The 15610-nt window shown below is 48.5% G+C and overlaps 1 protein-coding gene across 2 annotated transcripts; it reads left to right on the forward strand.

The window, feature by feature from the left end:
• The first annotated feature begins 824 nt into the window (after window positions 1–824).
• LOC119713005 (T-cell surface glycoprotein CD8 alpha chain-like) lies at window positions 825–14214 on the forward strand. Of its 2 annotated transcripts, none has more exons than XM_038178765.2 (8): window positions 825–1165; window positions 3699–4170; window positions 6645–6816; window positions 7406–7771; window positions 8449–8544; window positions 9142–9258; window positions 10833–10871; window positions 13322–14214. In XM_038178765.2, the coding sequence occupies exons 3-7, from the start codon at window positions 6645–6647 to the stop codon at window positions 10844–10846; spliced, it is 765 nt and encodes a 254-aa protein (XP_038034693.2). In that variant the 5' UTR covers window positions 825–1165; window positions 3699–4170; the 3' UTR covers window positions 10847–10871; window positions 13322–14214. The 2 variants fall into 2 exon arrangements, with proteins under 2 accessions (XP_038034693.2, XP_038034695.2); XM_038178767.2 differs by lacking the exon at window positions 13322–14214 and adding an exon at window positions 12350–12501.
• Window positions 14215–15610: the final 1396 nt, after the last annotated feature.

A 15610-nucleotide genomic window follows, 5' to 3' on the forward strand; every position in this document is an offset into this window, starting at 1 on the left:
AGATAGGTAGCTAATTCACCAGCTTGGCTGTTATCACCAGATTGTTGCAATTCTTCTCGCCGTCTCCATGCTTACTTAATAATTGCCTGCAGTTCTGAAACTCCACCAACAGATGATGCTAGCAGCTTAATACAGAATGCTCGTGTGCGTACAGGAATGGGATGCTGGGCGTTTGTGAAACTCTGCCTGCATGTTGGCTATTACAGTTACCCAGTATTTGCTTCTGTTAACCAGAGAAAGTGCTTGCACAGGGAGAAGGGAGTAATAACAGGAGGTTTTCATACTTAAAATACGGTTAGCTGATGTGTGTACACTTTCTTTGCTGCAGCTTGGAAACATCCATAGCAGAGTGTTTGATTTTAAAAACCTTTAAAGTTTGAAGTGCTGCGGTGGTATCTGGGCTCTGTCCCTATTACACTCTCATACCATATTCTCAAGCTGTTAACTTAATCCTTAACTTAATTGCAGCAGTCTCATGAAAAGCACACAGCCAGAGGGACAATATTCATCTGTCACTGCGAGGTCTGTGTCCAGGTCACCGTGCAGCTGCTGCAGTGCTGCTTTCCACCCTCCTTTGCAGATTGTTGGAGCACAGCTCTGCGGTACCAAGCTCACCAGCAATGCAGATGGGCTTTAAGTCAAGATTTTTCTGACCACAATTCTCTAAAAGGCTTAGCTTCTAGGTGCTCTGTCGTGGGCGTTCATAAACAACTTCCATAGTGGTGGGTTGGTCGTAGTGTTAGTTTTATGTCTTTTAATAGACTCTTCCAACTTTGGTACCTGTCTTGACGTATCACTGCAGCTTTCCCATTTCTTGGCGGGTTTGAAGTCTGATTTGTGTCAGCACACACGATCAAACCTTAAAAACAGATACTGGGGAGTGAAAGTAGTATGGAGCCTGTTTGACCTTAAATGGTTCTTAAAACCTATTGAACACTTTCAGGGTAACGTGACCGTGTCGCTGTGACAAAGCTCGTGTCTTTACCTCCCGTTCAGCGCTGTCGATGATCTGCTCTGTGAAGTATTTTTCAATAAGGAAAGTCTTTTCCTGCGGGGACTTTGGCGCTATAAATTGCAAGTGGACATGGCTGAACAACCGGCCATGCCTGCCAAGAATCAGCGTGTTTTGCTTCTGCAATACGGCATTGATCTCAGCCTTCTGTCTGTAAGTCAGATTGATTAACCGGTCTAGAAGCTGCAGCAAAAGCCGTGCATTAAAACTAATGATTGAGAGCTTCTGATCCCTGTTTGCTTAGATCTGTCTCCTTCCTGGAGCTTTCATCCTTTCCTTCTAGCATTTCACAGGGTGCTGCTAACGTTTAAGGCTGAAGTTAGTTATGACTACTCGGAGCCAACGCACCAGATTTAACAGAGTACGTTTGGGTTAGATTTTGCTTGCAAGGATTGTTTGCCTGCTGCAAAAATACTGTTTGCTTTTGCACGCTTGCCACTGCAGAGGTTGATTTGTCTCTCTGAAAATGTTATGTCCTATAACCCATCGCCACTCTTGTGATCTTCCTTCTGTAATAGCAGAATGCAGTGTAGGGAAAAATGCTTTGAGGATAGAAGAAAAGAGGAGAGATGGGCAGAGATGATCTATAATAAGGAGAACTGTACCATAGTGTTGGATTACTACTCTAAATTTAATTCAAGCCTTAATATATATGTGCAAGAGAAAAGCTTAAAATGTGTGAGGTGACACTCGGTATGACTTCATGTTTGCATTAAATTAGCAGTCCTATAGAGAAATATGGAAACTGGACTCTTAGCCTGCTGTAAACTAACAAATCTTGCTGGGCTCCTATGCAGGAACTGATGTTTACGTGTCAAATTTAATTGCAGTGGTTTTTAACACAAGAACTAGCAGAATCCTCATTCAGCAGGGAAATCCTCAGAAGCAGGGAAATGGCAGGAAACTAAAATCAACTCAGAGCCTGAAATCTGTGTGGTGGGTGCACCTTCAAGGACAGGTGCACAATCAGTGAAGGAAGAAGGGAAGTCACAAAGGCTAAAATACCTACAGTAAAAGTAACGGGGTAGGGAAAGGAGGAATTCAGATCCCTTTCTTAACCTATCGCAGCCTGTCATTCCTTGCCAGCAGCCTTTCAAAGCTAAACTTTTCCTCTCTCCACAATTTTCAGCTTGTAGGTTAAGTTACAGGGTGACACCCTGCTTCATCCATACCTTTGTACGTTTTCTTTCTTCATTGCATGCTGTTGGGATAGCAGAATATCGATGCAGGCTGTGGGGAAGGACAGCTCTGTCTGTATCCTCCAAATACAGAAGCCCTGCTAGGCTGGCCCAGTGCATGTTCTACTTTACAAATAAGAATTTTTTACAATTTGAGGGTTATTCTGAATGTAGCTAAACAGCACGGTTTCATGGAAAACTGGAACGAAGACCCGGCCCTGAAGCTGCAGGGTGCTGTGACCGGGACTGGGGTGAGCACAGCTTAGGTGAACTCAGGCTGGGAAACAGCCACTTTTCTCCTCCCTTTTCTCTCCCTCATGTTTGTTTTCACACTTGGTGCTGCTGCTGTTGGTTTCTTCTTCATAGGGTCAAGTGAGCAGGTTTTCTTTGATCAAAGTATCGAGGAGGTGGGCGAAGCTGCAAATAGCTTCTCAGATTTTCTTCAGCATCATCCACGAGATGTTTGCTGCAGAGGGGGGAAAAACTAAACACATACAGTTATTCATGTTTTTTCCCTAAATTCCAGTGTTTTCCAGGGTTTCTGAATTATTTAAAGAGGTTTCCAAGAACGTGGAGCACAAGCAAAAATGTGAATGATTTCCTAGAACAAAAATAACATTGCATTTATTTAACAGAGCCCAAGATGTCCATCCAGTGGTGCATAGGTCATGCTGACCCTGCGCATCAAATGGGTTTTATTTCAAATTAATTAGAAGGAAGACACCCGGTTACAGGAGGCTCGTATTTCACTGTCTCTTTACATTTCTCCCTGGAGCTATCGGTCACTGTTTCTTTTACCTTATCGTGCTTTTCTGTTCTGAATGCTGAAGGGGTTTGGTTCCCACGGGGCAGCTGCCAGGCACTTGCACACCACAGTTTTAGTGCAGGGAGTCTGGGCTGGGCTGAGCTGCCTTCGCTGTAGCAGTGAATAAGGCTTGGATGGGTGAAGGGCCTGGAACTGGCTCAGAAAAATCACTCAAAAATATTTTGGAGTAAGTGAAGCACTGGCTGAGGAAGCAGCAGGTGTCTAACAACAGCAATAAATTCAGGAGGCTTTGTGTTGTGGGGGTGTGTGGTGCATCCCTCAGCTGCTTAGGGTTTTCAGTGACCACCTTGTATCATTTTTCCTTCGTTAGCTGAGGTTTTGTTTAAATCATAAATCAGCTCTTAGTCTTTTGACTGCTAACCTGTGTTTGCCATTAGCCCATCAGCTTCTGATGAAGCTTTGAGCTATTCCCTGCCAGGTAACCCTCAAGAGCTGAACATATTTACTGCTTCTACTTGTCTTTAAAAAGGTACTGCTCTCAGCCCCAAATCCAGCCAGGTTGCTCCTAACCAGCTTTGCTGGAGGCACCTACGTGCCTCCTAACATGATGCTGCACTGGGGCTGGGCTGGCTCTTGGCTCTTCCGTCTCTCACCCCTGCAGTGGCGTTTTGTGTCTGGTTATTATGGCTTTAGTGCAAAAACTGTGGTTTGTTTTTTTTTTTTTTTTTTGCCTTCCAAATAGATTTGATCAGAGACCTGAACTGCAAAGTGACCTGGTCGTGGGACTGCACAGGAGGGGCTGGCTCAGGGGGCTCAGCCCTGCCTCGGAGAGCTCGTTATCTGCTGGAGGGCTCCTCGGTGATGGAAGATCACCCAGCTTCTCGTGGATGTCTGCTGGGGAAGTGCTTCTCGTTTCTAGGGTGTCCATCCATAGCTGCTGGCCTGTGTCCTTTGCTTTACTCCGGGCTGCCTCTGACTTGGGAAGTGATCGTCCCCCTGTACTCGGCTCTGGTGAGGCCGCACCTCGAGTACTGTGTTCAATTTTGGGCCCCTCACTACAAGAAGGACATGGAGGTGCTTGAGCAGGTCCAGAGAAGGCCGACGAAGCTGGTGAGGGGCCTGGAGAACAAGTCCTACGAGGAGCGGCTGAGGGAGCTGGGCTTGTTCAGCCTGGAGAAGAGGAGGCTCAGGGGCGACCTTATCGCTCTCTACAGGTACCTCAAAGGAGGCTGTAGCGAGGTGGGGGTTGGCCTGTTCTCCTACGTGCCTGGTGACAGGACGAGGGGGAATGGGCTTAAGTTGCACCAGGGGAGTTTTAGGTTAGATGTTAGGAAGAGCTTCTTTACCGAAAGGGTTGTTAGGCACTGGAACAGGCTGCCCAGGGAAGTGGTGGAGTCACCATCCCTGGAGGTCTTCAAAAGACGTTTAGATGTAGAGCTTAGGGATATGGTTTAGTGGAGGACTGTTAGTGTTAGGTCAGAGAGCGGACTAGGTGATCTTGGAGGTCTCTTCCAGCCTAGATGGTTCTGTGATTCTCTTATTTCCTGTTACTCAGCACTGTGGCCTTCATCCCGTGCTGCACAATGGGCAACATCAGAAGAGGCAGGGCTGGTGGTACCTTTTGTGTAGAGGTGAGTCACAAAGAGCCTCAGCAAATAAAAATATGAGGAGGAAAAGGAGTCCTCTGGGTGGTGATGCAGGGCCCAGGGCCTGAACACGATGCAGGAAGAGGTGGCCTCGTGCGGAAACCACCTCAGTCTGTCAGCCATGAGGACCAAGCTGAAGGTCCTAAGCTGTCCTTATGAGGGGAAACTGGGCTCCTGTTCAGTGTCTGGGACTGACCCATAATAAAATAACACTTTTAAGTGGAGAAGTGGAGTTCCTGGCCCCTGAAGTGGAGAAGTGGAGTTCCTGGCCTACGCTCCTCCATTAGGCGGTGAAGCCAGGCACCTCCCAAGAGCAGCTTATCCCATTATAAAGGCAGCACAGATTCCCCTTAGGTTAAGGAGAATAACTTTAAGGAGAAAGGAGAATAACTTAATGAGGTTAAGGAGAAAAATGCCCCCCAAAACAGAAGGGGCCTACACAAACAGCATAACTTAGAAGTCACATCCAGAGATGGCCAGAGTCGTAAGAGATTTCTTTACCTCAGGCCTGAAGTTCATGTTTGCTTGATGGGATTTCGAGATTCAGACCCTTGTAATGTTATTTAATTGACAAAACCTTTGTTCTTTTGAAAAAAGAATCTATCTCATGTTGACATCACAAGTCATACAAAGCACATTTTACATACAAAGCTCATATACATGTATACAAAGCTCATCAAAGCACGTTTCATGGATCTTAGTGGGCCTAATACATGCTGTCCTCACTCATGAAAAAGCTTTGAGGCCCGGTGAAATGAGCCCAGTTCCTAGCCCATTTAGCTCACTTTCTCATAACCATCACGTCTAAGTAGCAGCCAGAACAACAATTTTATCAGTCAACAGCACCTGATTCCTGGCATGCCCAGGAACAGGGGGCTTTCTTTGCAAAGGAGTAGTAGAAATACACCTCCCACATAAAGGAAAATCATCACCATCATCATAGAATCATTAAGGTTGGAAAAGACCTTCAAGATATCTGGTCCAACCACCCCCCGACCACCACTGTCACCACCAAACCAGGCCCAACATTTCCTTGAACACCCCCAGGGACGGTGACGCCACCACCTCCCTGGGCAACCCGTCCCAACGCCTGACTGCTCTTTCTGACAGAAATGTCTCCTCATTTCCAACCTGAACCTCCCCTGACACAACTTCAGGCCATTCCCTCTGGTCCTATCACTGGTTACCTGTGAGATATAATAATTAAAAAAAAAATAAGTACGAAGACCAGGAAATACCAGCAAATAACACCAGCAGCCTGGTGAAACCGTTGCTACTCTATGTGCAAATACCAGGAAGCCCAACCCTCCCAATGTACAAGTGGTCACCTGGAGGCAAAAACAAGGGCCCTGAATGCTGAAACGTGTAAAGTTTTTTTTTGGCAGTACGGAAGTCCCTGCGGTTGGAGTTGAAAACCACGAGATGCTCAAAAAAAAAAAAAAAAAAAAAAAAAAGAATGCCTGCCACTGGGCACAGGGCTTTCTTGATGGGTTTTGCATCCGCGACCACCTGCCTTGCACAAAGCAGCTTTTTCAGAGCAAAGAACAGTTGCAGAGAACAATGGGGCTGAAAGACTCAGCTCCATGTCAGCAGTGCATGGGCTTGGACATAGATATAGATATAGATATATATATGCACAGACCTATAAATGAATATATGATGAAAAACATTCCAGCATCTTGTTCGCTCTGTAATAAAAAAGCTCTTCCACCTACACCAGGCTGCTTGAGCACACACAAGTGAAGGCAGCAGAACCTCTGCCAAGAAATGCAGCGTGGGGCCTGTGTCCATGGCATGGCACTCACCCACGTTTTCTGCAGAGCTGGACCTGATGTGAGTGACCCAAATGGCTGGGAGACAGCAGTCTGCGGTGGCTGATCCTATTTCAAGCCCACAAGTTGTGAGTCTGAATCTCTGGTGAAGTTGCCACAGCGAAATCCTCAAGGCACCATTGAAATAAATGTCATAAAGACAAATGAGCCCAAGTTCTGGAACAGAAATGAACTTCTTCAGAAATCATTGCTTGTTTCATTTCACCTCAGATGCTGAACAGCGGCTCTTTGCTTAAGAGGGTCCTGGTGACATCACATCCTCTCCAAAAAGCTGCACAGCCTCCGAAGGCAAGCGAGAAAGATCATCTGTGCTCCGCTGCCTCGTCCCCGAGGATGACGGACGCATCTCCTGCGCTGCTCCTCCTGCTCAGCCTGGGGCTCTGTGAGTATGGGATTGGGATTCTTGGCCACCTTTTCCATGGGGAGCGAGTAAAAGGGGTTAAGGTGTTCCCCTTTCACCAAATCCAAGGAATTGGGGAAAATGAAGAGCAAGCCCACAAGACAAACGATCAGGGCTGCTCAGTGAACGAGGAGGGAAGGAAAGCAGGAGCGGCGTGACTGCAGCGTGATGCAGTGGGAACACAGCCCGCTCGGACAGGCATTGCTGGAGGGGACAGGGAATGGCAAAAAAAAAGGGGGAAGGGGAAAAAAAAATAGCAGTTGTTATTAGGGAATCCCTTCAGATTAGCAAGGAAATGTTACCACCCCCGAGAATGCAGCTGAAAGCTATTCTGAAGGGCAGCATCTGTCTTAAAGCCTGGGTGGCTGAATGCTGAGTCCCCCAGGGACTCAACCAAGCCACCCAAGCGTGCCAGACGGTGCGCTCCTCCCTTTGTGTCCTCCTTCGGGACAGGGGTACCAGCCCTGGGGTTGCCCAAAGACCCCCAGGAGCAGCCCCCGAGCTTGCCCGGAGCGAAGCCGCTCTTCCCGAGCAGGCTGTGAAGGGCGATGATGGACTTGTCCCCCCACAGGCTGCCCAGGAGCCCAGGGCCAGAGGATGACGGTGACAGCCAAGTTCTACAACAGCAAGAGCACGCACCCCCAGAGCGGAAAGCCCCTGGAGCTGGAGTGCACAAATTCCCAAGACAGCGGCGTCACCTGGATCCGCCAGGACAAGGCTGGGACCCTTCACTTCATCGTCTATATTTCTGCCTTGTCCAAGCCAACCTTTAAGGGGAGCCAGGCAACGTCTTTACGTTTTGAGGCGTCAAAGAGTGGCAAATCCTATTGGCTGACAGTGAAGTCCTTCGAGACACAGGATGAGGGGACCTATTTCTGCACCATCAACTACAACCACACGCTGTACTTCAGCTCTGGCCTACCCGCCTTCTTCCCAGGTCAGCAACATCCTCACCTACCTCACTTACACCCAGCACCCCTGCCCATGCCTCTTTTCTTGTTGTATTGCCCCCAGTCCCCATCTCCCTCCTGGTTTGCCCAAGGCATCTTGTGCCCAAAGCCTTGGTCCTCCTGCTGGAGGCTCCCTGCTCACCATCTCTGCTTGCTCGTCCCTGCCCAAAACCAAAGGTGGTCGCGCAGACCCAGCAGCACCTCCCCATCCCACTGGTGGCTGAGGGGATAAGAGTAAAAAAAGTCCACAACCGCCCCCTCCTTCCTCACTTTGCCTCGGCCCTAAAAGTCCTTCCAACCTCTGAGCGCTTACAGCACCTCAAACGGAAACTCACGGGTGAGGCTGGAGGTTGGACTGAGGAAAGAAAAAAACAACAGGTCAGTCAGGACATGTGTCCTAAGAGCTACAGATGAGGTAAGATAAGAGCTCAGAAATTGAGAAGTGGTGGCAGAAAGCAAGAAATGAGGAGCCCACAGCTATCAGCCTGCAGCTCGGCAACACAAGCTCACCCCAGGGGGACACGTCGGGGCATCGCAGTCCCAAAATGGGCCCTACAAAGACCTCCCAAGCTGGCAACAGGAGCAGCCGTTCCCCAGCAGGGCTGGGGGTGAGCTATTTCGTTCTGTCTCGCTGTGTGCTACATTCATCCCCTGTCACTTACAGTCACGACGACAGTGGCACCCGTCAAAACCGTGCCCCCCACCACCCCGGGCAGCCAGGTCACCAAGAGGGACGTCTGCCTGCAGAGCCACGAGGCAGGTAACCCAGGGGAGGCAGAGGGAAGGAGGGGGGCTCTGCCACAGGGGTTGCTGTGGGTCCGAAGAGCTCAGCTCAATGCCTGTAGTGACTGCTGGCGTTTTGGGATAGTCGGGGATCCTTTGAGCTCTGTAAGAATTGGGGAGCTGCATCCCTGGGTGGGGTGAAAGAGATTTGTGGATGTGGTACCAAGGGACATGGTTTGGTGCTGGGACTTGGTGTGTCAGGCTGATGGTTGGACTTGGTGATCCTGAGGGTCTTTTCCAACTAGATGACTGCATGGTTCAGGGACTCCAAGCTCTGATTCCACCCCACCTGGGATGACTTACAAAGCATGAGCCTGCCTGATGGCTGGGCACCCCAAACAGAGGGCAAGTCCTATGGGCTAGCACTGGTTTTAACCTCAGCTGGAGACATGAGAAGACTTTTGGCTCCCTCAGCTGCCTCTCCTCACCTACAGCTCCTGCCAGCCTTGCTCAGAGCCAGACGGGTCCCTTTGCTTGCTGGGCCCCCAGGCAGCTCTGCCAGTGCCGGCAGTAACCCCAGCTGTGAGTGCCTGCAGGACCTTTCCTCTCTCTTGTCTCTCTTTTATTCCTGCAGAGACAAGCAAGGAGAAAGAGCTGAATTTCTTCTGTGAGATTTTCATCTGGGTTCCTTTGACTGGCGCCTGCTTACTAGTTCTCCTTATCCTGGTGATCACCGTCGTGCTGTGCCAAAGTAAGTCGCACCCTGAACCCCTGCAGATGTTCCTGCAGCCTCAGGCCAAGGAGCAGAGCCCGGTCCTCCAGCAGAATGGGCTTTCTGGCTCTTCCCCTCACATAGCTATTGAGTAACCAGGACACAGCGAGTGCAAAAGGGCCACTCTTAAAATTCATTTCCGCATTTTCCTCACCTGTTTGTTTAGCTTGAGAAACAAGCATCAAATCCTACACTATAGGATGACAGAATACAAAGAGGAAACTTACCCTACCAAACTGTATCGGTCCTACCACCCTTAAATCAGGGTATGAGGGGCAAAAGTACCAGGACACTTTGACAAAACAGGATAAAGGTGCTTCAGCATGGACCTTGCAAATCCAAATGACTCTGATCGGCAGCTGGAGCTACAGCCAGCTGAGCTACTGAATGCCCAGCCCCAGAGGCTGGTGCAGGTCAAGCAGTAATGCAAGGGCTCTGGGAAGGAAGAAGTCCTGTAGCTGAATTTCATGTCTGAAATGTTTTAAACTTACCCTCAGCAAGCAGTGGGAGCAAAAGGATTGAAATCAGTTTAATGCCAGCTGAAATCAATTTAGGTTTACTGTGGGGAAGGGCCCAGACACCCCCAGCACCTGCACCCCTTTCATTACATGGCTCAGCTCGTTAGTGTGGGTCACTGCCAGGCTCTGCTGCTGAATTAACCTCACCACATCCTCACTGACCCTACAGCCCAGAGCTGATGTGAGATTGATTTACCAGTTTAACAAATACAAATTTTCAGCATCTGTTAGCCCCAAAAAACACTACTAAAAACACTAATCTCCACTACCCACAGCAAGAGGAAGGAATACACAAAGAAACACTGATAAACCCCAGCCAATTAGCTGCATTAATTTCTGCAGCAGGCAGCACAATCCCCTCAAGCTGGGATTTTTACATCCAGACACCTCCCTTTTGTGCTAAAATGAATGGTTCACCATTGTATTTTCCTGAAATACTGACATAGATGCTAAAACGGGGAAGAGCATCGTTCAGGGGGATGGATCCTGAGCTGATCTAAGTCAGGTTAGAGCCACAAAGCAGCAGTGTATTTAACAAACGCTGGCTGAAGGCAGAGCCCCGTGTCTCTGCATCCCTCTGCACATTTGTAAGAGCAGTGAAGAAGCCCAGAGGGTGAAACCAAGCCCAACAAAACCCTCCTGGTGTGTGCAGGCAAATCGCAGCCACCTGCAGAGAAGCTTGGGATCTGTGCCACTCGCCTGCTGCTGAAATAACTGCTGCCAACGGAGTTTCATCAGCGTGCCAGAAAGTCACTGCAGAGAGCAAGAACTTATTCCCCGGCAGCACTGGCAGGATGACCCTGCTGCTGCTGCTGCTGTTCCCAGGAAAACACCCTTTAGTTTGGGATGATCCTGGAGCTGAGAGTCGGGGGGATGTGCAGCACTGCTTTATCTGCTGACGGCCTTCAAGGCAACAGAAGGGTGGCAGGGTGCTAGGGAATGCCAGCTCGATGCCACTGCTGCATTTCTTCATGAAGCTGTGTCTTGCTGTCTCTGAACTAAAACATTTCATTTTTTTTTTTTTTTTCATTTTAGAAACCAGGCGATGAAGAGAGGAAGGTAATGGTGTAAGAGGTTAGTACTTGACAGCTGGTGACACTTTGCAACTTGTTGGCACCTCAGCCTGAAGTGACACAGCAAGCAGGTGTCAAAAAGCACCTAAAAAGCCTTCATTCAGGGCAGGGTGGTTGGGAGGGGGCTGTGTAACTGGGGGGGAAGGGTGGAGATAAAAACAGGGAAGATTCCCTTCTGCTTCTTGCTTTGTAAGGAATTCAAACCCCTGAGATCTGATGCTGCAGTAGATATTAAACAGAGAGACAGGAGGCATTTGCAGCAGTCTAAAACCCTTGCACATCTCCCAGAAATTAGCATTACCTTTATGCATTTCTAACATGCTGATCCAAAAAAGCTGCATCTATGTACCATGAACAGGTTATGCTGGTGCTAGCAGAACGCCCTCTGCACCGTTTTGGAGCAGCGGCACCACAGCCGTACGCTTCTATGTCCCCAACAGGCACCAGGTAACAGCAAGGAAAAGGCTCATGCAGCCTGAGATGATTTGCCTAAGAAACAGCAAGTTAGATGCGTGTAGATTGAGACTTGTTTTCTAGGGCAGACAGGAATCTTTTTTTCTGCCTTCACCTACCTCTACCCATTCCACTCATCACCCTGAGCCCCCAGGGCCAGACTGTAACAATACTGCAGTGAGCAATTTCCCAGGTAGAAGCAAGAAATCCTCCTGCCCGCACGGACCGCACGGTTTGCTTCTGCAAACTGCCCTCCCTGCAGCTGGTTTCTTCACCTAGCCCACGCTGCAGAAAACCACCCGTGTGCTTCTGCAAGCCCCGTGCTGAGGCTGCGCCCTAGGGCTCGCACAAAGAGCAGAGCTCGAGCACGGGATCCCTGCTGCTGCCCCAGCACCGGGCTAGCGGTAGAAAAACTGGGTTGCAAGAAAGGCTGGGGCAGTAATTTCACACTACCACAGCCTCGTTCTTTGCAAATCAAGCATCTTGCAACCAAGGTAAATGCAAGTTCCTTATTACACAGCCGTAGGTTTCACAATAGGAGAAGAACTACATTTTGCTTATACAAATAAATTAGTACAATCACTCAAAAAGCTACTGCTAAGAGGGAAAAATAAAACTCCCTCCCCTTGCATTTACAAAAAATGGATCCCTACAGATTTATTTAATTTTTAACTGCATGCACCTCAGAGAAAGCATCAGAAATCAGTGCCTGAATAACAACAACATGTTGTAACAATAACATAACAAGAACATGTTATAACAATAAAATAACAAGAACATGTTATGGAGCTGGCACGGAGTGGCAGTGCCTCCTGATCTCTGGGTGCAATTTTCTGCACGTACCCTGTGACCACACAGGACATCACACCTCCAGAGCTGCTTTCTCTCTGGCCAGGCTGAAACACCAAGGGAAGGGCCCCTGGCTTTTACAAAGCCTATTTTCCTCACCCAGCCTGGCACAGTTCTGATCTTTGCCTGGCTTTCCAAGGGCTAAATCGTAACGAAGACTCTTCTCCTAACGTTTAGGCCAGTGCCTGCATTCCTCGCTTATCTCTATTCCTGCTGCCAGCCCTGTGCAGAGAGGTTTTCTCCCTCAGGAAAATCATCCTGCACGACTGTAGAGCTCTTCAGGTTCCCACTGCTGGAGTGCTTGGGTTCCAAGAGCCTGAGGAAATCATCTCACCGAGGACAGCTTTCCTTTGGCACTGCTAACATGACAGGGTTATGTTTTAAGCAACTGCAGCATATTCCAGCTTTTATTTAGAGAGGAAATCCCTGCTGCTGTTAGCAGTCGCCACTTATTGAAATGAAGCTCCCTGGAAGTTCGCAGCACAATTCATTCAATTAAAGAGCACCTCAGGAGCTGGCCTGGGATTCCTTCTGGCACCTGAAGCATTTGTTTTCCAGCACAAATCAGTCTTCAGTGAAAACAGATGCCAGATCTTCACCTCATTAAATCATAAAGCTATCAGTTGCTGGAGACCAGTAACATCTGTCACGTTGGGAGCACGCGTGGAGCCTGTAAAGCCTCCTAACAAGCAACCAGAGCAGTCCTCATGAACTGGCAACAGCTCCCCTGCCTCCCCAAAGCCCTCAGCCTTGCTTTCAGGGCAGCATTGTGTTAGCAGAGGGAGGGGGACGAGGCTCCTCGCATTTCTGACAGTGCAAAGGCTTGGTGACAGCATGGAAATGTGCAAAGGTTAAAGGTAAATTTTAAAACGACCCCCCATTTTTTTTTTTAATAATAATTAAAAAAAAAGAAAGAAAAGAAACAACAACAACAACAACAAAAAAAAAAACGAAAAAAAAAAAAAAACACACAATTGCTTAGCAGTTTATCTCAAGCCCTGCTGTTGAAGGGGCTGTTGGAACACTTCCCAGCCTGCTCTTTGAGATCCCAGCTGCAGACCAAGGCCAAGAGAGCTGATCAGCAGTGTTACAGCAATTGCCTTCTTGTTTGTTTCATGTCAAATAAATCACAAACGTTTCTCTCTCTAGACCTGCAAACGGGAAGCCCAAAATGAATCCCAAGGTGCCAAGCCAACAGATATGAGCACCTGCACCTCTTGGCTTCTGGATCCCCTTCTGGGAGCAAATGCCCATCACCTACACGATCTGTATGGCTGCAACTTCTCATGCACTCTTATCCTGAGAAATTTGAAGAGACAAGCGTCCAGATGGAGCAGGGACATGCAGAAGGCAAGCAGGCACTTCCTCTGTGAACTGCGTGCCAAAGCACAGCTCCTTCCACAACCTGAGGTTTGCAAAGTGATTCCCAAGGCCAAATGTCGCCTTTAATCCCAGTGACAGAGCTCGGGTTCAGGCAGAAGAAACAGCTCAGTCCTGATGCCAACATACAGGATTGTTGGCAGTCCTGATGCCAGCAACAGCCAAAACGCAGCAAAATTTGAATTTGCTTTCTTTGGAAATCACTCTGGAGCCATCTCAGTTCCTATACCCTCTTTTTGGGGTGCCATGCATCTCCTAGAGTCTCTGTCTAATACAACACAAGGTCACACTGAGAAAGTAAATACAAATTAATGGGCCTTGCTCTTCATGGTTTTACAGTCCCGTAAGCTGAAGCTTACTGTTTCCCTCTTGCTGTCCTTGTTCTGCTGCTAGCCCCACTTCCATGGATTTCAGCAGTTTTGCCTGAGCACGGAATGGGAGCTTTTCTTTCTTTCTGGAATAAATGGTTGAGTAGATAAAAAGTAAAAGTCTTTGTTACGGATTTGGTTAAGCAGGGTATTTAGCGTAACAACCTGGGACATATCAACCGATCTAAATGAGAGTTCTGGGTTTTTCTAGCTATATACTTGGTGTAAATATTTCCTTATGACACTGGCAAATCAACAACTGGGGTAAAAAATAAAACAGTATTTCTAGTCGGACTTACTAATGCTTCTTTCTTTCTTCACTTCCTAGCTTCAGAAAAGCTAAAAATCAATGTGAAAATATAAACGAGAGTTTGAGGCAAGGGGTAAGGGAAAAGGCAGTGACTTACACACCAGCCTGGGCTTTAGGATGCCAGAGTTTAGCTTGCAGTTTGCCACAGCCTTGAAACAAGCTCTCTACAATTATTTTCCCTGGGACTCGCAGGATGGGCCCAGTAACACTCCCCTGTGCTAGGAAGGGGGATGAGATAAAGGCTGGGAAGGTGCTCTGGTATCCTTGCCAAGTGACTGATAAAAGCCTGGAGAGGAAAAAAAAAAATGGAGAATGAAAAACTCTTTGCTAATCTGCAAACAAGCTGGGAACGAGAGAATTGAGAGAGAAACTGCTCTTAGTTCCTTGTAATAATTAATGGGGGAAAAAAGAGTGACAGAACTACACGAACACACACTGTAAAGAAAAAAAAGGAGTCTCAAGGTGAGCTGCTGCTTCCAGGCACATCGAGTCCAGCCGTTACCCCCACTTCACCAGGCTGTGCTTAGCCAAAGCAGTCTGAGCTCGCCCGACGGTCAGCTCTAACCACGCAGATGAAAGGCTCAGGCCTCTCGTCTCCCCTGCGAGCACCCCTTGCATTATCGGCTTGGAGTTGCTGCCTTCATTTGAGATGGATGCTTGCTCTTATAGAGCCTTAACTCCATTCCTGCAAAGCTGTTTTACAAAACCCACAAAACTGCTGCCTCCCCAGGAGCATCCCTCACTGTGTCCTCACTGCTCTGACATTTTATCCTCGCACACAAGCGCTTTGCACAGCTTTGGCCAACGTGATGTGCCCCGTGCTGCCACAATACTGTAGCCCGGGCTGTCAGGCAGTGCTCCACCTGTCTGGGGCTAGCCCCAAAACCTAAAGCCTCTCCCACAGAGCCTCCTTGGCACAGCTGCAGTCCCACGAGGATTGAGATCTGAGGGTTTGAGCACTGCTGGTGCTGAGACAAAGTTGGCACGGGGGTGGGAGGCTGCTGGAGATCCCCGTTTGAACGCAGAGAGCTCACTGGGGCTGCAGGAGAACCGATCAGGAAAGCAACGCAACAACTGCAGTTCATTAACCAGGGACAGGAATTGGGGCTTAAAGATGTCAGTGCCACGTCTGGCTGCTCTAGGAACCAAGAGATCCAAGGGTTACACGGTACAAAATGTGCTCAGGACAAACCGAGAGGGGAACCCAAAGAAGGGAAAGAGAGGCTGGGATGCCCAGTAGGGACACTGTGAATGGTTTAAAGAAGTTTCTGATTCCCTGCTTCTGAGCTAAGTGAGCTGTCCTCTCCTTGAAACATCTGCAGATTTGAAGGACCCTGAGCTGAGCTTGTAGGACAAGCTGCTAACTAAAGACGCTCAAAA

The sequence above is a fragment of the Anas platyrhynchos genome, chromosome 4, assembly GCF_047663525.1.
Source record: "Anas platyrhynchos isolate ZD024472 breed Pekin duck chromosome 4, IASCAAS_PekinDuck_T2T, whole genome shotgun sequence".
NCBI classification, from domain to species: domain Eukaryota; kingdom Metazoa; phylum Chordata; class Aves; order Anseriformes; family Anatidae; genus Anas; species Anas platyrhynchos.

Excerpts from the sequence above, each read along its gene's own strand:
- LOC119713005 (XM_038178765.2), top strand. The coding sequence starts at position 6,645 with ATGCTGAACAGCGGCTCTTTGCTTAAGAGGGTCCTGGTGACATCACAT. Across the intron at positions 6,817-7,405 it reads CCTGCTCAGCCTGGGGCTCT|GCTGCCCAGGAGCCCAGGGC; the intron begins GTGAGTATGGGA and ends GTCCCCCCACAG. Across the intron at positions 8,545-9,141 it reads CCTGCAGAGCCACGAGGCAG|AGACAAGCAAGGAGAAAGAG; the intron begins GTAACCCAGGGG and ends TTATTCCTGCAG.